Source organism: Pristis pectinata, chromosome 1 (assembly GCF_009764475.1).
Source record: "Pristis pectinata isolate sPriPec2 chromosome 1, sPriPec2.1.pri, whole genome shotgun sequence".
Lineage (NCBI taxonomy): Eukaryota > Metazoa > Chordata > Chondrichthyes > Rhinopristiformes > Pristidae > Pristis > Pristis pectinata.
The window spans coordinates 33,528,345-33,550,757 of record NC_067405.1 but is presented as its reverse complement, the minus strand read 5'-3'; the positions used below and the strand labels follow the sequence as shown (position 1 = coordinate 33,550,757).

The window sequence follows — 22,413 nt, the reverse complement described above, 5'->3', positions numbered from 1 at the left end:
CCATGACATAAACTAGCTCCCACTTAACCATAGCCTTTGTTTTAAGATTCCATCCTTGCTTCCAATCTCTCCATAGCTGCAAACTTTCCTCTCTCCATGATCTCCTCAAACTCTCCAACTCTCCATGGCATCTGCATTCCTCCAATTCAGCCTTTTTAAGTATCCAGATTTTAGTTGCTTCACAGCTGGAGGCCTATCTTCAGTTGCCGAGATGCTAAGGCCTGGAATTTCTTCTCTAAACATTTTTTTCAAACACTTCTTAAAATCTACTTCTATAGTCAAGATTCTAGCCATCTGTTCTGAAATCTAATGAGGCTTGGTGTCAAATTTGGTTGGATATCTCTTCTGTGAAGCACCTTCTGATGTTTTACTATGTGAAAGGTGCTACGTGAATGAAAGTTGCTGTTATTCTGTATCTGATATTCATTTTAGAACATGATTTGTCATTACAATCTGACCTTTGTTAATTTTATTATAAAGAAATCCAATCTATTATCTCAAGTTACCTCCAGCTAAAAAGATCAGAAATGAAGGTTTAGTACTATAAGAGTAAATTTTTATTGAATTAGTTGATTATTATGCTGTTCCATCAAAGAATCATAATTACATATAATCCTATCAGATGTTAAGGCAAGGGATAATTGGATCAGCTATGAAAACAGAAATGTTGATGGACATAGTGTTTCCTTTTCCCTTCTCTTTTATCATTCTTTCCCCTTGTTCTGTTCCATTGCAAATGGATTACACGCCAGAAACACTGACTTTTCTGGAATCAAATCTTTGACAGAATTAGTAGTCAAAATACCCATACCAGACAGTTTCTAGCACTTTTAGGAACTATTGGACAGCTAACCTGACTATTTAACAGAAAGACAGACTATATGGTAGGAACTAAGATTTTTCCTACTGATTTACAGACTTGAGTAAAGAAAATTAGAGGTGCTGCGTTTTGGACATTAAAGCAAGAATCAATTAACCCTCTCAGACGGACAGAAGTTACCCCCTGTTTCCTGGAAAATATTTATCCAATCAATATCACAAAAGCAATTTATCTGATCATTGTCACACTCCTGTTGTGGGAATGTGCCATGCACAAATTGGCTGCAATATTTCATTGGATGTTTGGATATCATAAACTCTTCATTGGCTGCAAAGCACTTTTGCCAAGGTCCCAGAAAACAAGGGTCTATTTTTGCTTGACTCCAGGTAGTCATGCTGGACAATGATTTTTGAGATAAGATTGTCCAGATTGATAAATGGCAGAAGGCTTACCACTGCACTCTGTTATTGTGCACATGTAGTTGGTTATGCTTAGGGACACAATTTAGTAGCTTGACTCTTGCCTAAGCTCGCTATTAAATAGAGTTTGTCCTTAACAATATAGAATGTGCACTCCACAATACCTGCATGCAACTTGTGCGTAGAATTTTTTTGCAATTGTTCTTTAATAATGTAAAACTGTCTTCAACTTATTAAAGAGATGATTTTGCAATATATAAGACTGTTGAACGGTTCCCTTATACAATGAGATGGACTCTTGACCTCACAATCTACCTTGTTTGACCTTGCTCCTTATTGTCTACCTGCAATGCACTTCCCTGTAGCTGTGACATTTTACTCTGTACTGTTATGTTTTTACCCTGTACTACCTCAATGCACTGTGTAATAAATTGATCTGTACGAACGGTATGCAAGACAAGTTTTTCACTGTACCTTGGTACAAGTGACCATAATAAACCAATACCAATACTTTACTATGTACCATAATAGTTTTTAGCTATTATGATATAACTAAAACTTTGATGTACTAGTAGTCAGTGCCTGGGCTGAAAGTGCTTTACCAAGATACAGACAACAGAAGCAAAAAAAAACACTTGCATGAACATTATATAATAACTAATGGTGATAACTGGGTTTTTATTATCTTGAAAGAAAGAATTCCTTATTTTATATTGTACAGAGTCATTAAATTGTTACAAATCCTACACTATAAGCTGATAACATGAAAGCTTGCTTTGGTAACTGGGAAAAATAACAAATAAAAATATTCTATTCAGACATTTCATTCAATTAAAAAAATTCTGTGTCACTTTTGAGAAATGTGGATTGGTTGTGCCATTTTCCAGTAAACCTACTGGCCATATTCAAAGCCAACAATTTGGGAGAAATAACAATATTACTGCAGATGATATTTTGAAATAGACACAAAGTAATTTTCTTTTGTGATGTTCCTTCCAGCCTTCCCAAGTCTGCTAAGTTTCATTATGAAGTCATTTGAGGCAAGTACTAAGGCACGTAAGATAGTTAACATTATGAATAGTTGAGATTAACTACCAAGTAGCTGCAAGAGACATATTTAGCCTATTTTTTAAATTATGTTCGCTAATGAGGGGAGTTAGAATGCTAAAAGAATAAGCTTAAATTCACCAGAAACCACAGAATAGCAATGTTACCCACTGTATCAAAGCTTATGTTTCCTGTGTAAAACTGAAGGTAAGTATGCTAAGGTATTCAAAAACAACCAATTTATAAATAAACAATAGCACTAGAGATAACTAATTGAATAAGTATGATACAAGTGTCAGGTAGGAGCAGAAGCACAGAGTTTCCTCTTGATTCTAGAACTCAAGTGGTAAATGTGTAATACTGAATTATTTATTTTCTTGGAATGTTTACAATATCAATGAGACATAAAGCTAGAGATTTAAGCTTGCTATATGGCAAAACCTTATTGTGTGGATGTATGGCTGCATCTGTATATTTCCTTATAAACTTTGCATTAATGAGATTTGGCAGGTGAAATCTATCATGGAAGGGTATGGGATGTATTAAGGTATCTTTGATACCTGGAATGCATCAGACTATGTTTTAAAATCAAATTTTATTTTGCACCTGCCAGTAAATGACAAACTCATGAATCGGTTTTTTTCTTAGATCATGAAGGGCTTGCAATGCTGTAAGAAAATCAATGTTATGTTAGTACATTGTACCTCACACTTAAAAGCCTCAGCAATTGTGCCTGGCAAGGTGCTAGGAAGCTACACAGGCTACCCATTTATAAGCAAGTTTACACCGTTCTCTGATAAACCACTGAGATTATCTCCATGATAAATTCATGGCATTTGAAAAATCATTTGCATTTTCTGTCATCCAGGCTAATTTTGTACCAGTTTTCACTGGATTACCTCCAAAAACACATTGCCTATGTAAGAGCTCAAGGAAAACAAAATCTCCAAAGCTGCTTTGCTAAATGGAGCAGTCTACCTGCAGACATGCAAGACTTCCCACAAATGAATAACTAAGCCTTCATTGTTGACACTTTCAGCAATAATGCACCAGGAATGCTGAAATGAGTCGACTTTTGTGCTTGAAAAAGCTGCATTACCTAAAGATCAACAATATTGGTGTATTGGAGTTTTGGCCACATATTACCCTGTATACTTCATTAATAGCAATTTAGTAATCTCCACGTCATGATTTATAAAACACCAAATATACCTGAGAATTGCAGCCAATTCTGTTTACCTCATTTTAGGAAGAAAGTGAATGTCTTGGGCTGCTTGAATAGTGCTGGAGGTGAGAGATTTCATTAGTATAGAAAAGCTTGATAGGAGATTTCACAGACTCGCACTAGTTCTTGAAGGTTTCTGACAGAGTAAATTGAGAGAAACTGTTCCCATTAGCAGAGGGATCAAGGACCAGAGGATAAAGATTTAAAGTGTGTGATGGAAGAAGCAGAGTTATGATGATTAGTTATGATCTGGATTGTACTGCGTGAAAGTCCATAAATACAGACAGCTGTGGCTTTCAACAGAAAATTGGATAAATATTTGCAGATAAATAATTTGCAGGGATGCAGGGAAAGTGTGAAGGAATGGGATTTTACTTCAAAAAAGGCTGCTTTAGTCTCAATGAGCTGAATGGTATCCTCTTGGCTATAAAGATTCTATCATTTTAAATTAACCCCTGCAATGTAATTGCCTTTATGGTATGGTGAATCTTGAGTTTCCATAATATTTGTTGCCATAATGATGAATAATACTCACCACCTTTCCCATAAACCCAAGGGCAGGTATCACTCTTTCTTGTGCAATGCACTGAAGAACTCTGGGTGCACCATAAAGGCCTCCCATGCAGGAAGCTAAAGAGGAAATGTACAGCCCTAATAACCAGAGGAACCCCACCAAGGCAACCTATAACACACAAAAAATCCACACAGTCTGTTAGCAATATGATTATTCAAAATATTTTCTGTTTTTGATTTAAATTTATGAACAGCTACAGTGTTTCTATGCTATGGCACACAAATAAATTTGTACATGCTGCAAACACTTATACCACTTTGTTTCACAAGTGTATTTCAAAATTTACTGCAATAGAGGTTTTCAAGCCTTTTGTGTGTAAATTTATTTGCATTTAGAATCCTTTCAGATGTTATTTACTCTTTTTCATTTTTAATGTTTATTCCTTTATTACCAGAATGGTACTTCGAGTAATCAATTATTTCAAATGCACAGAATGAGGGAAAAAAACTTATCTATATGAAACCCAGTCATATGATTGGTGTCTAATCCATACTCTTTGACAGTGAAATTTTGGAAATGACCTGATCCATGTAAACATTCTCCATATCAGGTGGAATAATTCATATTTTGTCTACCTAACTGGCTAGAAAAACTGAAAAATCTATTACCAAAACATTTTTCTGAATGTACATTATTATCAGGGATGCTGGGTGACAGACAAATATTGACCAAGACACCATAAGAACACTCATATTCTTTTCAAAGGACCAACAGAGGTTTTACGTCCAGTGAATGAACAGAGGAGGCCTCAATTATATATCACATATGAAAGAAGGACAGGACTTGTTCCATATTACATTACACTTAAGTGTAGATTATCAGTGGTTCAAATCCATGATCTTCTGACTCAAGAGGTGAAACTAATACTGAGCCAAGGCTGACAAAAGAGCTTGGTGTTGGCAACAAAAACAGTGGGAAAATTGGTTCCCTAGGAATGTCATGTTCAGATGGAGATGAGGTCTGGAAATGGAACAATAGGTCACATGGTGTACATGAACTGGGATTGCAGTTCAACAGAATAAGGGAGCCTGGGGGGGACGGTGGGGTAACAGTGAGGGAGAACATTGGGGGCTGGCCTTGTGACTTAGCTGCAATGGGGTAATGATTGGATTTGGCATAATTGTAAGTGATGGGGCACTGGATACATAATGGAAATAGTGGTTTATTGAAATGAACAAACAAACACTAAGCAGAGAGATTCAGAAGTTCTTTTAGGTCCCAATACTGACATAGCAACCAGAGCCTGGATTTTGCAGGATACTATAAGCATTTATTTCCCCATACAATGTCAATTACTTCAGGAAGATCCAAAATTGTGGTCAGCTGCATGTTGTTACTTATCCCAATGTGCTTCAATGCTGGATCTCTCATTGGAGAACAATGTTGCAGATATTCCCCATCACTTACAAAGGGGAGTCTGCATGAACCCAGTGTTCCAGTTTGGACCTGGCACTCAGAGTGCTTCCCCATTGAATTTAATGGAGGGGAATGAGGCAAATATTAGTAAATTTAGATATTTTAAAATTACGTGACTGCTTTTAGTTTCGTACACGTTTATAATTTTTATATATTTTTATAATCCTAAACATTTTTTTTAAGTTAAGCCTCTAATAGTTATTGAATGTTTCAGAATGTCACTGTATTTGACAGCCAGTCCATCCATGCATGGATTATCCACTGTCAATGTTTTTTCGTTTTTTTTGTGGGCAGGTTTTGTTCTGAAAGCACAGGGCTTTGCTACAAGAACTTGAGCCAATTTCTGAATGCAAGATTTCAGTGGGAGTACTACACCAGCTGAGCACAAGTGGCTCACTGTTGACACTCCAGTCCATGGTCTTCTTGTGCTTAAAACCAATGGAAAAGTATGCAACCGTAATGTTGCTGCTTAGAAAATCATGCTGCCATGCTAAAGTTTGATAGATTCCATTGTCAAATAACTGCAGGAAACAGTGCCGTCTTGCTCATCTAGTTATATATTAAATTCTTTAAGTTTTCATCTGGCACACTAAAGAAACAGCAATACTTAATAGAATGCAAAAAAACAAACTGCTGGAGAGACTGGTGCAGGGTCTCGATCTGAAATGTCAACCATTCCTTTTCCTCCACAGATGCTGCCTGACCCACTGAGTTCCTGCAGCAGTTTGTTTTATTGCAGCACCTGCAATCCCTTGTGTCTACACTTGACAAAATGCTGGACTGCCACATAATCCTTTACTTGCACTTACAAAATGAAGAAAACAGTCAGGAATATCTAGCAAGATGTTTCTTTACTGAATCTTACATTGCATTAAGAATGCATTCTAATCCAAGCATTACCACAGTGGCAATCCAAATGAATGCGTTATTCATTTATCAGACCACAAATGGCAATTTTCAAATCAGGAAGCTTGGACTAAATGAAACAATATATACACTTACCTTTTCAGCTATCATGAAATCATATCTGAGAGCCTCCCTTGTACAAACAGCTCCCAGCAGAAAAACAAATACTAAATACAGGAACCATCTGCAATGAAGAAAATTCAGCATATGTCATTAATCTTTTCAACCATATCACCAGGATTTATCAAAAACAGCCATTATAATTAAATGTAATATTCATTTTATGATAAACATCAATATTAAATTAAACATTGTTTATTAATTTATCACTCCAGATCCTGACTTTCATTTTCAATGCTGCTACTGCTAAAAACTACAACTCCATTTCTGCATCACACTGTGCAGTAAAATTCTGATAATCTGCTATCCAATTGTTCAGAAATCCCAATTTTCTGCACCCACTTACCCGGTACTGATTCCTATGCTCCTATTAACACGCCGGGGCCCAGGTTCTCACACTCTCCAACCATTTTGATGAAGGGTCCCGGAATTAAATGTTTGGATTGTTGGATGTTTGGATTGGATTAAATTGTTTGTCTTTCCACTGATGCTGCCTGCCCTTTTGAGTGTTTCCAGTATTTGCTGTTTTATTTCAGATTCTCAGTATCTGCAGTTTTTTTGATTTTCCAGTCCAGAAAATCTGCCTGTCCAGCAGCAGCAAGGTCCTGAGCATGCTAGAATTTCACTGCAATGTATTTTTTTATCACTTAAGTAAAACTTTATTTTCATTGTATAATATTTACCTTTGAAGGTTTGTAGAAAATTAAATTGAAAGAATGCTTATTGAAAAGATCAAGTTGTCTAGAAGTTGGAAAGATCATTGTTATTTACTTACTAAAAAAAATAAAGCCGTGAATAGTTTTATTAAAACAAACGCTACTCAGTTACATTAAGGCTACTTCTTAGTATTGAGTTTAGTGTAATTTCCTAGCATTGTCACTATGTACTTGTACAAGAGGTGTGGTGTTGAGTAAAATGTTTGTAATCCACCACAACACAAGTTTCTGCTAGATAAATGGACTGATTTAGGGAGTGCCCTTCTGCTTTGAACAAGAGCTTACAAATACAATGATTCAAGAATTTATTTCCCACATCATTTCCCAATCTTAATGGAAGGTGTGTGTCATTTTCAATAATTGCTTGCATAAAGGATGCTTATTTGTGTGTTAGATTTTGAAGCTTCCAGTTGTTATCAGAAATTTTGTCACCCAATTTTGACAGCTCCTTTTTAAGTGATGTCATCCCTTTAAATTCTATTTACAAGTAATTTCCTCTGTTATCAGTGGCATACACTTGAACTGATGACTTATAGATATGTTGTCGGTACTCTCCACTAAGACTGAATGGTTGACACTGACACAGCTAGATGTTAGGACGTGTCACAAAAATTCATCACCTTGCAACTTTCCGTGGCGGTACCACTTTCTCGCATGTAATTTGCTAAAATTACAGGTAAAGCCACCTAACAATATAGAGTCAAATGTCCGGTTACCAGTTATTTCAGCTACCTTGGTGTTATCCACAGTTACATGAGAGGATTACAACATTGCCAATGCAGTCCAATATGCTATTTTTAGCATACATGCAATATGAAACCAAGATGTATGGACTCTAGTTGATGAAGTAGAAAAAGTAGCAAACACCTGTATGGAGTTGCAGTGTGTAAGGACAAACATTACTGTCTTCAGCAATAATTGCAATTGTACAGAGCACTTATCTCTGACAGAACACAGATTGGCCTTAATATCCTGATCCTACTGCACATATCCACCACTGTGAAACCTGAGGCCATTGCTTTCTGCAGCTTATTGAGCATCATCACCTATCTTACAGCATAGGATAAAATATAGGATCCAGAGTAAATGCCAGTAGAAATTTGGGGTCTGTATAATATCAATGCTCATTCAAGTCAAAATTAATTTTGTTTACAAGCATGGTTAATACCCACTTCAGATTCAAAAACATTCTTGTGTTTTGGACAGCAGGTTTTATCCTTAACCTCCTAAAATGTCCACTGCAACTAATCCACAAGTTCCAATTTTGAAAGGAATTGGACTTCAGGGCATTTGTTGTTTATTTTGGACATTAGATCATAACCTAGAGAGATGATAACAGAATTTCTGATCCTCATAGTGGCTAAGTATAAAAATGTCTTTGAAAAGTCATATTGGGATTGCCAATACATATCTAGTTGCTTGCTCCACCAATTGTGACTCAAAAAAAACCAGGTAGCAATATTTCAGCAAGTTTACATATATAGAAAATAATCTCAACAGGGATACATCATCAAAGGTTTTACTTTGTTGCTGATATATTTTTGGATCCAGAGTTTGAACAGTAGGTATAAAAGCTCTTGAATCCCAAAAATAAAGATTGGCAAATATGAGGAGCCCTTTAATGATACTCCAATCATGACCCTTTGTTTTTATATTGAATGAGTCAGCCTTTCTAAGAAAGTCCATTAATTTTGATTGCTCTGTGCATAGCAGCCTACGTTTCTTCTGGAATCTACAAATTGCTGCAATATTCCATCTTTTTCCATCTGACTTGTAAAACTGGTGTCAAAATAAAGGTCAATTTTTCTGAACTCTCATTACTTAAATTTCCCAGCTGGCATAGAGGCCAGACCAGGGTCATATCACATGTGGCCCAAACCAAAGGATAAAAGATGTGCATCCTAGGCCATAACTCAACATCCTAGGCTGGAACTCAAAAAATGCTGGTCAATGAAAAGCACTCAGCAGCTCAAGCTGCATCAGTGCAGAAAGAAACATAGTTGATATTTCAGGGAAAGAATCCTTCACTTATCTGAAGTAAGCTTGGAAACATTTAGTCAAGTTCACAATGGATAATGGCAGAGAATCAAACTAACCACAATTCATCTCAAGCCAAGCAGACAGTAGGTTGACTGACTTCCTCTGAGAGCTCAAAGCTTTGATTAATATACTGTTCTGGACTCTTTTTAGGAAGTAATTAGATAAATGTCCTCATAAAAATGGTGCAGAATATTACTATTTATCCACATAAATACAGCCTACTCTGATGGCTGCTTCCTTCAGTTTTGATTACATGAGAAACTAACAATTAGACCTGAAGCCTTTGCTCTGTTTCTCTCTCCACAGATGCTACCTGACTAGCTGAATGATTCTGGCATTTTCAGTTTGAGTTTTGGATTTCCATCATCTGCAATATTTTGCACCAAATAACAGTCCCAAAATGTTGATTATTGTTTTAAATGGATTGATCACATTAAAAAACATAGCTCAAGCTCACAGCATGCTATCTTATTTTTTAGAAAGTACTGTAAGCAGAACTTACGAGATGCCCACAGCTGCTAGTGACCCAACAGGGATGTTGGATGCAGGTCTCTGAAGATCTCCACTCATATTGAATCCTGCCATAACACCTGAATATTACAGAAATAAAAGTTAATAAAATCACAAAATAACTACTGTATAGACTTGAATGATTCACACAATCACTTACGTGGATTGCAATCATTCTTTTTATGCAGGCAAATTCAACAGTCATCTTCAGTCACAGAGGAAGTGGTTGAGGAAGGTACAATAATAACTTTTAATGGATTGGAAAGCAAACACTGGCAAATGGGTTTAGCTTGAATGGGATTTCTTGGGCAGCATGGACCAGTTGGGCCAAAGGACCTGTATCCATGTTGTATACCAGCTCTATGACTCTAATAATAGGTACAGCTGCTAATATAGCCACTATAGAATCCATGTCACTCAACCTACCAGTGTGTGCCTCAATCAATACTAAAGGGCTCTCTTTTAAGTGGCTGAAGTATAAATATACTATAAGATGTTCTCAGCAAGAGCATCCTGGAACCTGTCCCTAAATGGAGGTACAGACACATACATTCCCATAAACTGGCATACTTGTAAACTAACACACATCATCATGTACCCACACACTTTTACCTACAACCATATCTATAAACATGCTCACACAGATCTACAGTAGTTGACAGTTTGCATGGCCCTCTCTGAATACCACATGAATGTTTAAGTAAATTCTTCAACAAATGCAGTATAAATAAACTTAAGAAACATTGGAGAGAGGATTAAATGAGAGAAATATCTCTGAAATGAAAATAAACAATATCCTCTTGAAATGGTCTTGTCGTATGCAGACAACATCCTTGAAAATGATCTGCTTTGAGAAGGTAAGATATATTGTTTTCATAACCAGACAACCCAGGGAAAATTGTTCCATCTGTACTATTTAAAAATAATTTAAAAAAACACCTTTGCATTTTTTGGACAATAAAAATTATTTTATTCTTTGGTTTTTAACCAGATTGGGGGCATCATGATAGATTTCTAGGAGTTTCCACTGGTTTTAAGTAAAACAATCTGCAGGCATTCTCTGTTGACTCTTCCACTATAATATCAATTTTGATGTCAATGGCAAAATGTCAGCACTTGCAGCTGATCTTGAAGGATTAACCAGGTTCCATGGCATGACTTTCACTTTATCTGATGCAGTTTGGAATCCAATACTGACCATCGAAGGTCTACAATGGCCTACAACAATGGTGTCAGGGCACACTGAGCAGCCAATCAAACTGAAGAATTCTTCCAGCAAGAAAACCAGAAAATAAAAAGGTTTTAATTTTATTTTACTTTTTGTGCTTTTTACATAAAGTATAACAGAGATTCACATATATATAAATGGGTAGAAAGAGTTGAAGCTAAGATACAACATTTAAAAATTGATGATTTTTGAAGTTTGTCCCAGGAGACAATCCATTGCTATAAAATTACTTTTTCAGACTCGAGAGGTTCTTCAGTAGTAACTGTGGATTTGAATGCCATTTAAATTTAAATTTCAATTAGAAATCTTAAAGCAAGGCTTAATTTTTTTCATTAGATTTAGAGAGAATCATACATAGAAAGCTGAAATTCAAATCAAATTACTGATTCTGAATTCATTGCATTTGAGAAAATTGTAAAGGTATCCCACGAAGGAACAGAAAACCACTGAAAATATTTTCTGGATTTCCACTTTTGACCCTGCACATGCAGATGTAAGAAATTGCTGTAAAGTTTACAGCAAATGCCAGAAGCTACTTACTCTTTCATTGTCATCAGAGCAGCAAATCTTCAGCCATAAAATTTCTAACAACTCAACATATTCACTCATGAAAATGTAACCCAACTATACAAGACAATTATTACTCTAACGGTCGGAAGTAAATCTCAATTTCTGCAAGAATTTCCTTTTGCCTAATCTATTTTGTACCTAAGTAGCATCCATTGCAAACTAATGTAGATACACAAGAGGTGAAATTGATGTTTGCCAGTGGCACCAAAATCGGTACAGTAAAATGGTAATTGAAAGCAAAAAACGGGAGATGCCAATTAAATACAAAATACTGGGAATATTCAGCAAGTCAGGGAGCATCTGTGGAGAAACAAACTGAGTTAACATTTCAGGTGTCAATGCTTCCTGTACAACTAAATATTTCCAGCAGTTTCTCTTTTTCCTTCATATTAAGAGCTATGTATTCAAAATTGGATAAAATCTATTTCCTATTGTAACATAGAACATAAAACAATGTTTAAGATTCAATTCAGCAGCCAATATTAACTCTGCTGAAATCAGTGATAAGAGTCAAATTAATCTACATTTTTACATGAGGATTGCGAATTATTGGACTCCAACTCAGAGGACAAATCTTCATCTTCCTCACCATCCTCTTCCTCATCTTTGGCAGTCCCTCAGGTTCAAGGGTAACTTACTCTCACTCCAGTTTTGTGAGCTCCAAAGTAGCTAATGACAATGTGTGAACAGCAGACTCCTTCACAGATAAGGCAGGTGATTGCTAATGAGGCAGAGGCATGGATTGTTTGGAAGGTAGGCCCCTCCTTCTGCTGCTTTCACAGAGCCTCTGAAAATCCCTGACATGTGACTTACGGGTTCCCAAATGCTTCATCTTCACCTTAAGTGGTCATGAACTCAAGATTCCCAAAAGTCAGTGGGGAAGTTGCATTTCTTTAAGAAGGCTTGGTGCACATACTTGAATCTTTTTCTCAGTCCACCAGGTATTTCTTCCCATGGCAGACCTCAGACTCTGTTTGTTTTTAATGAGTTTTGTGTCAAGTATGTGAACAAATGGCCTGTCCAACATAGTTAAATAATACTGACCTCACATCTAGATGACAACCTTTTATAGGGTTCCTATGTAGATAACATATGATTGAATGCTTTGCATAGGCATATGATAACAATCTATCAGTTGTAGCCCGGTTATTAATTTCTTTCTTAGAATGGTTAGTGGATCTCCACACGAGCATGTTATTATACTAGACTCCCCTTTACAGGACCTAGCATGTTGGGAGAAATGGGGAAACAGAAACAAATACTCCAATGACTCAATGAGTTAAATGAGGGAGTTCCTCAGCATGTCCTAATTGTTTCATGCTTAGAATGAATTGCTTTGATATTTTTAGTCCTGGGGTGACACATATTAAAACAAATAGTATTCAGATATGAATAAGCAATGATATTCTCTTACCAGTAGCAGTAGGAAAGAATACACCAAAAACTGTAAAAAAACTCTCCTCCGGGCTGTAGTTTGGGAATGTATTATTCGCAAGTACTTCTTCAGTGTATCCCACAAATCCAAAATCTAGGGAATAAAGAGAGAAATACATTCTTATTTTATATTTTCTGAAACCTGTGAAATTGATTTCAAAATTGAATTTTAATTTTTTACTGATAAAATAATGTGTTCAAAAACTCTGAAGATTATTGAGACATATTGCCATATACAAAGTTATTGGCCGTCTCAATGTTACCTGGCTAAGTTCAGCAGATACTGTACATGCAAGCTGGATAGACCTTGGATTTAATACTTAGTCTTTTGCATCTCAAAGGGCACTGAAGATGAATTTGGTGCTAAGAAAAAATATGATTTCTTGCTCTTGATCATGTTAGTAACCCCTGCTGGAATTGGCTGCTGAGTGAAGCAAGATTTGGGCTTTACACTGATATCTCCAAAGTAGAATAGCTCCCAATGTTTGCTGCCACTGTTGAGGATCACCCTAAATGTTGGCCACCGACCTGAATAGTATTCCAACAAGATGAGTATCCTCAGGAGAGAAGGGGAAATAAATAAATAAATCATGGGCAGTCAGATGGATCAACATTTTCATAATTTCTTAACCTGTATGTGAATTTGCAGTTTTATTTGAATGGATTAATGACCATTGCATAAAAAGTTTCAGTAATTATGAATCTTAAGCAAGAATTTAGGCTTGGTAACATCTATATTTTACAGCACAACTAATATTCCAGGGATGCACACATCTCTAACATTCTGTGGACCAGTAAACTTAATTCCCTCCTGCCAGAGACAGTTAGGTGCATCACACAGATGTGTTGGCAATCTTTCCCTTGATGTGTGGTACCACTAATTGCTAACATGTTTTCTTTGTGGCACTGTTTGTGAACGCTGCTGGTGTCCTCAAAACAAAAGGATTAAACACTTTCCAGGTCCAGATGGTTTGACATTATGTCCATGGTGTACTGGCCAAGGATATCGTGCCTTCATTCTGCAGCAGTCTGTCATGCCAGATGTATTTCAGCTCTCACAAAAAGCACAGGTTGGCTACTGGATAATATGGGCCATGTGACAACAAGGTTCATGATTGCAATTTGCAACTTACAATATGTGTGCACTATAATGAGAGCCTTATTACTGCAGGAAATATGACAGAGCAGACCACTGGCATGGCTGAAGCAGTGAGCCCTCTCTATGAACCACTCTGGGCTTGCAGAACACATTTAGCTAAATGTATGCTGCAGAACTACACCACTGTGAGAAATAGCCTCACCATTATCTAGAAGAAGAAAAACTGAGTAGCAAGAGGAAGATAAAGAAAAGGATGTCACAGAGGAAGAAGTAGGCTTTTGAATTGTGCTCCAGGCTTAAACTCTATGGATATCAGCTCCCATTGCCTTTCATGAATTGTGCAAATCTCTTGGCCCTTTGCAGATACAATGATGCCTTTTCTCACTTCTATCTCTTCCTTGACCTCCACATTCCAGCACTGAAAAATCTAGTTGTCTCATCTCCCTCACTTTCGGTCATCCTTCTCTATCTCCCAGGACATATTCAGCTCACAAAGGACTACTAATGCCAGTTCCAGCACCATTCCACCTTCCCTTTACGAGTGCAGGTCAGCTTTATGCTTTGCTGTCAAGTTATGATTTTGGGCATCTTGATGATGTATTTATCAACAGCATACTTAGATGAGGCAACAACATAAATCATCATAAAAGCAAGCAACATGAAGAAACCATGCTGCTTACATTATATCCAAAAATTGAGGTAACTGTGCCTCACAATTCCCATATCCATTTTTGGGAGATCTGCAGGTTAGCCCACTCCTAAGTCTTGTACTCAAGAACAAAAAGTATCACAACAGTATCACAAAAAGCTGGTCAATGACTACAGGAAGGGGGGACATGCACATGTTCCTGTTTACATCAATGGCGCTGAGGCCAAGAGGGTTGAGAACTTCAAGTTCCTAGAAGTGAACATCACTAATAGCCAGTCCTGGTTGAACCAGGTAGCTGCCATGGCCAAGAAAGTGCACCAGCACCTCTACTTCCTCAGAAGGATAAAGAAATCTGGCATGTCCACTTTGATCCTCACCAATTTTTCTCAAAGCACCATAGAAAGAATCCTATCCAGATGTATCACAACTTGGTATGGCAACTACTCTGCCCGAGACCACAAGAAAATGCAGAGAGTTGTCGACACAGCTCAGCACATCACAGAAACCCATCTCCCTTCTATGGACTCTGTCTACATTTCTCATTGCCTCAGTAAAGCAGCCAACATAATCAAAGACCCCACGCACTCCAGACGTCCTTTCTTCTTCCCCCCTCTCATCAGGCAGAAGATCCAAAAGCCTGAAAGCATGTACCACCAGGCACAAGGAAAGCTTCTATCCTCCAGTTATATGATTATTGGATGGTTCCCTAGTATAAGATAGACTCTTGACCTCATAATCTACCTCGTTATGACTTGCACCTTATTGTCTGCCTGCACTTTTTCTGTAACTGTAACACTTTTATTCTGCATTCTATTATTGTTTTCCCTCGTACTACCTCAATGCACTGATGTGTTGAAATCATCAGTATGAATGATATGCAAAACAAAGTTTTTCACTGTACCTGGCACATGTGACAATATTAAAACAATTTACTAATTTATAATAAATTCCTGTTGAGAATATTATTATTCAAATTCATCAACAATATGTTGAGAACATTTAACCAATATGCTATTAGATCAGGCATTGATTGGACTATGGATTGATTTAATTTTCACTTTCTGTGGTGGAAATTGAAAGAATCTGATTAACATATATGATTGATAACTTTAAGATATACAGGAAAAGGTAGCTTTTATTGGAAGTTAAGGGTTAGTTACTAGCAGTAGCAACAGATGTGAGGTTACCAGAATAACTACTACTTCTGGTTGTTGATGCTAGCATGGAGTCAACCAGCTCTAGCTCCAAGTCTCAAACATTCTGCTGGTGCATTCCTGCAGTTTGTTGATTCAGTAAAACTAGGTCCCAAACAGTTGGGTAGCAGTGGAGTAGGTTAATTTAGGGAGAGGAGGGCCTTTTACTGTGGCCCCAATACCCTAATCCTAAACCAGGCAAGAAGCTGAAAGGGCCACCCAACAGCTGAAAAACAACTAGGTCACTCAGGTAGACAAGTACTAATGCATGATGGAGAAGTATATTTGGTGCAATTTATGTCCTCATTTCCCTTATCTGGGGAGAGGAGAGTATCCCACCCCAGAAAATTTCAGAGACATTGTTGCTGTGGCTGTCTTCAAAAGGGGCTGTCTGATTGTGATAACTGCAGGGAGGTCTCCTTGCTTTCTGCCACAGGAAAGTCATCAAAGGTGTCTTCTTCAACTCTGGCCCCCTCAAAAGCCTTCATGCCTCATGAACATAAGAGACTTTAGAAGATCCTTCTCAAATTTGGCTGCCCCCTCCCCCACCAAAAAATGTAATGGAGTTAATCCACAGGATGAATGGAAACTGCAACCTTCACCACCTCCACCCCAGAATTAAGATCATACCAACTCCAGTAATCCTGTTACAGTAGAAAGCTGATGCTTGTGTTTGCCATACTTGAGAGCCATGTTCCAAACAATCATTGACTTTTTCACTGAAGCATACAAGAGGACTGGCCTTACACTAAACAAGTGGAAGACAAAGGTCTTTTACCAACCTGCCCCTGCTTCAGCAATCAATATCTTTGAGGCCCTGGTCAACATGGACCACTTTCCATATATCAGGAGCCAACTTTTAGTGGAGGCGGATGTTGATGCTAAACTAACAGAACATGTGTCATACAACACGGAAACAGGCCCTTTGGCCCAACAGGTCCATGCCAACCAAGATGCCCATCTAAGCTCGTCCCATTTGCCAAAGCCCATATCCATCAAACCTTTCCTATCCATGTACCTGTCCGAGTGTCTTTTAAATGTTGTTAACATACATGCTTCAACCACTTTCTCTGGCAGCTCATTCCATATACGGACCTCTCTCTGGATGAAGAAGATGCCCCTCAAGATCCTAGTAAATTTCACCCCTCTCACTTTAAACCTATGGTCTCTAGTTCTTGATTCCCCAAACCTGGGAAAAAGATGACCCCAAGTTGCATGTTTCAGAACAGCAAACTAATCGTACAATTACAAGTTTATCTGAAAATGTCTTTTGTCTTTGTCCATGAACGATGCTTTCAAAGTTCATGAGGTGCCAATGCCTGAAGAAATCATGAGTGATAAGTTACTTAAGCAACAATCAATCTACTGGAGGACCTCAGCAGGTCGAGCAGATCTTTGGGGGAAAAGGAATTGTCAATGTCTCAGGTCGAAACACTGCATCAGGCCTGAGAATCGAGAGGAAATACGGCCAGTATAAAGAGGAGAGGAGGAGTGGTGGACCAAGGAGGAGTGGAAGACGACGGGCAGGTTGCAACAGGTAGGGGAGCTTCAATTACCACCTTCAATTGTTTGTTGCTCCAGATTCCAGTATCTGCAGTCTCTTGGGTCTCCTGGTAAATTACTTAACTTTCTCTAAAATTTTCTTTAGTGGTAGGGGCAAAAGGAGCACAATTTATATCTCTGCTGCCCTGAGCTTCCCTCTCTCACCACCAACTCTAGCACGTCCCAGCTCATCACATCATTTCCACTTCCCCCCTCACCTACCACCCGCCAGCTTGTGCTCCTCCCCCTTCCCCCACCCTTTCAGTTGGGCTTCTGCCCTCTTCTTTCCAGTCTTGATAAAGGGTTTTGCCCCGAAATGTCGACTGTTTGTCGACTGACCCTCCATAGATGCTGCCTGACCTGCTGAATTCCTCCAGCACTTTGTGTGTGTGACTCTGATCACAGGACTCTTGAAATCTACCTCCCAGTGATCTAGATGACTCTCGGGGATCTCAGTCACTGCTGGTGGCCTCTTGCCCAGGGACATCCTACATTCACCCCCAGCCTGCCATCACTCCCTCTGGTTTCAGGTGGGCACTTGACTGGGAACATTATTGTTGAAACTTGGGTCTCACATGATCAAGTTCAGGACTGCTTAAACTCAAAATTACCACTGATCCCTCCTTCCAACTCAATTCAGTTCAGGATTAAACATTCCATAAACTGAAGGATCTCAGATGTTAACTTTTAGGGTATTTCTGTAGTGCTTTGATTCAGAATTCACCCCATCTCTACTTTTAAAACCTGATAAAATATTACAATTCCTTTCTTTTACACATTCAGTAAAATGAATGCTCCCAACTCCCACATTTATAATCATCTGCTCATAAAATGATCTGCTGTTTCCTTTAAGTCACCACCACATTCACTGCTATCTTTACCTCCAGTAGACACAGGAACTGCCATTGGGCGTAGGAGTAACACATTTAGATCTGTCTGGCAAGATATCCATCTATTTCTCAGAATCCCACACCTATTTATGTGATCCAGCTTTCAACTTTGACAGATAAGAAGACTATCTTTGTAATGGCACAAATATTTGCAATGTGAATGTTAATATTGAGGATCTGTCAGTATTGACCCTTCAATTGCCAGTACTAAATATTACCTAGTCATTAAAACAATTCTATCCACTTGCCACATCACAATGGTACTGCAGGAACATTTTATTGATTGCAAAGCAATTGGGGTGTCCAGAATTTGTGAAAGACCCTATATCAGTCAGGTCTTTCATTTATCAACTGTAACAGGGTCAATATCAGTCAAGTTCAAAACTCCTTTAAACGTGGAGTTGTGCAACAATCTTAGCCATCAGAAGAATCAATATTTGGTGTTCCACTGCAATAAGGTCCAAGACTATATTAAAATGGATTGGCAAGTGGATGGCTGGTAGACAAAAAAAGAGTGCCAGGTAGATAGCAGGTTGGCAGTCCTGATGAAGGGTCTCGGCCGAAACGTCGACTGTTTATTTTCCTCCATAGATGCTGCCTGACCTGCTGCACTTTGTGTGCATTGCTCAAGATTCCAGCATCTGCAGAATTTCTTATGTCTCCGTAGCAGCCAGTTAGTGTGGGATGTAAATCCCCAGGACTCTTCATCAAGCTACTGCTGTTCATTTCTTTTTAAAAATAATTTATAGGAAAGAATTGCATCCAAAGTATCCAAATTTGAATAGGGTGCCAAATTGGAAGTTAAGGCAAATACCGATTATCAGTGCACGCAAATTTGAAAGGAGCTGGGCAAGTATAATCAATAAGCAGAGTGCTGGTAGATGCATCACAATGGAGTGAATTGTATGATCATGCAATCTGATTGATGTGGAATATTTGTTGTATAAGAAAACACTTGAGACATCAAAACAGAGAGGTGAATTTGGGATTTTAATGAACAGATCTCTAAAACCATCAACACAACATTCTCAGAGTGTTTAGAATAATGCATAAATATGGTGACCTCATTTTAAAACTGGTAAGACTATATCTGGAGTATTACATGTACTATGGATGTTTCTATTTGAGAAAGAACACTCAGTTACTTGACTGAGTATCGAGACAGATAACATGGCTGATCTCAACATTCAAGAGAATGAGCTTAGGCTCTTTCTTGAAAAGTGGACTGAGAGGAGACGAAGCAATGTTCAGCACTCTCAGTAAATTGAATTCAGATAACAAAACTTAAACAACTGCAGTTCTGGAAATAGGAAATAAATATAAAATAAAACCAGAAAATGTTGAAAACATTCGGTGGATCACATAGACCGCACATAGCAGTAAGAGAAATGGAGTCAGAGGCTGGCTTGGAAACAGATAAGCCTTCCTGCTTAGTCAGAATTTAAGCACGATGGGGTAAATTAAGGTCAATAAAGGAAAAACAGGAAATGCAAGAGTATAATTATTTAATTGGAATAGTGCTAAGTATGAGAATCAAGTTCCTGATTTCAAGATGAAACTAGACAGGTTATCACCCAAAGATGGAATTTTGGATTATGAAAAACACAAAAAAATGTGCTGAACAGATGTACAAAACAGACCGGAAATCATATGTCTGAAACTGCATCAACATCACAGTGTACTATTGGAATGACTGTACTTCTAACACTTGCTAATATCACATCTTCCATGCTCCAATTTACCCCAAGATCCCTGTTCCTCAACACTGCTAAGAATCCAGCCATTAACCTTGTACTCCACCTTCAAGTTCGATCTTCCAAAGTGTACCACTTCACACTTCTCTGGATTGAACTCCATCTGCCACTTCTCCGCCCAACTCTGCATTCTGTCTATATCCTGTTGCAACCTGTAACAACCTTCTACACGATCCACAACACCTCTAACCTTCGTGTCATCTGCAAACTTACCAACCCATCCCTTCACTTCCTCATCCAAGTCATTTATAAAAATCACAAAGAACAGGGGTCACAGAACAGACCCTCGTAGAACACTATTAGTCACAGACCTCCAGCGAGAATACTCTCCATCTACTACCACCTTCTGCAGGCGAGCCAATTCTAAATCCACACAGCCAATCCTCCATGGATCCCATGCCTCATGACTTTCTGGATGAGCCTACCATGGAGAACCTTGTCAAACGCCTTACTAAAATCCATATACACCATATCCACTGCTCTACCTTCATCAATTTGTTTTGTAACCTCCTCAATAAACTCCATTAGGTTCATGAGGCATGACCTACCCCTCACAGGGCCATGCTGATTATCTCTAATAAGACTCTGCTTCTCCAAATGCTCATAAACTCTGTCCCTAAGAATTCCCTCCAATAGTTTGCCCACCACTGACGCGAGAATCACTGGTCTATAATTCCCAGGATTATCCCTATTACCTTTCTTGAACAGTGGAACAACATTTGCCATCCTCCAATCTAGGGAGGACGCAAAGATCATCGTCAACACCCCAGCAATCTCTTCCCTCACTTCCCATAGTAACCTGTGGTATATCCCGTATGGCCCCGGGGACTTATCTATACTAATGTTTTTTAGAAGCTCCAATACTACCTCTTTCTTAACCTCAACGTGCTTCAGCACATTAGCCTGCTCTATGCTGACCTCACATTTGTCAAAGTCCCTCTCCCTGGAGAACTCTGAAGCAAAGTGTTCATTAAGCACCTCCTCTACCTCCTCCGCCTCGAGGCACATGTTTCCCCTTTTATCCCTGAGCAGTCCTACCCTCACTCTGGTCATCCTCCTGTTCTTCACATTCATGTAGAATGCCTTGGGGTTTTCCTTAATCCTACTTGCCAAGGCCTTCTCATGTCCCCTTCTAGCTCTCTTAAGACCCTCCTTAAGCTCCTTCCTGGCTACTTTATAATACTCAAGAGCCCTGCCTGATTTTTGCTTCCTAAACCTTAAGTATGATTCCTTCTTCCTCTTGACCAAATGTTCCACCTCTCTTGTCAACCCATGGTTCCTTCACCTTACCATCCTTTCCCTGTCTCAGTAGGACAAACCTATCCAGAATACCATGCAAGTGGTCCCAAAAAAAAAACCTCCACATTTCTGCTGTGCACTTCCCTGAGAACATCTGTTCCCAATTTATGCTCTCAAATTCCAGCCCAATCCCATCATAATTAGCCTTCCCCCAATTAAAAACTTACCCATATTGTTTGCTGCTATCCTCGTCCATGGCTATACTAAAGGTTAGAGAGTTGTGGTCACTATCTCTGACATGCTTGTCCACCGAGAGTGTAGTGTAAAAGGTCATGACTGTCATGTGACCGTGACAACACTGACCCCTCTGGCTGGGATGACACCATTGAGCATATGGCCCAAAGCGACACCACTGTCAATCAAGGTTTGGCTCCACCCCATTAGGTAAACACCCTTGTCCTTGTTGGACCACTCGGATTGGTCTTTGCGAGCACCTTTGTTCCTGGGCACACGTACCATCGGCCCGTTTAAAACACCTTCGTCCTTGCTGGACCACCCAGCCCCCCCGCAGTATGAAAGTGCTGCATGTTTGGATTTCTGCCTCTCTGTCTGTCTCCAAGGATGTTGAGGTAAGCTGTGCACTACTTCAGGGCAGTTAAGTTAAGGACTCCCGAGACCAAAGATCCAATGTTTGTCCAGAATATCAGGGTATTCAAACATTGTATTGTTTATTCCCTGATCATTTGTAACCAGTTATTTTGTGTGTGCGCGCGTGCATGCACTTCACCCCCTATTGTAATCCCCTCCATGTTCGCGATCACCCTAGTGCAAGTGTGCGAGGGTGCATTTGTTCCTTCACATTCTGTTCCCGCGTTGGTCTTTGTGAATAAAATCCTCCTTTTAAAGTACAAGGACTGTGTGTCCAGATACCTTTATCTTTAAGATACCAGAAGAACCTTTCTCACAACATTTGGTGCTGCAAGCAGGGTCTTGAGGGTATTGGCTGGACACAGACGCGGGTG

At 38.7% G+C, this 22,413-nt stretch overlaps 1 protein-coding gene across 7 annotated transcripts in view; it reads right to left on the bottom strand.

The window, feature by feature from the left end:
* slc12a8 (solute carrier family 12 member 8) overlaps window positions 1-22,413 on the bottom strand; it is a 104,014-nt gene that overhangs the window by 23,766 nt on the left and 57,835 nt on the right. For all 7 annotated transcript variants that reach the window (XM_052019216.1, XM_052019252.1, XM_052019232.1 and 4 more), the window contains 4 exons: window positions 13,006-13,119; window positions 9,786-9,873; window positions 6,504-6,591; window positions 4,047-4,193 (listed from right to left, as the gene is read on the bottom strand). In XM_052019216.1, the coding sequence (XP_051875176.1) occupies window positions 4,047-4,193; window positions 6,504-6,591; window positions 9,786-9,873; window positions 13,006-13,119 (437 nt within the window). The remainder of the gene's footprint in view (window positions 1-4,046; window positions 4,194-6,503; window positions 6,592-9,785; window positions 9,874-13,005; window positions 13,120-22,413) is intronic.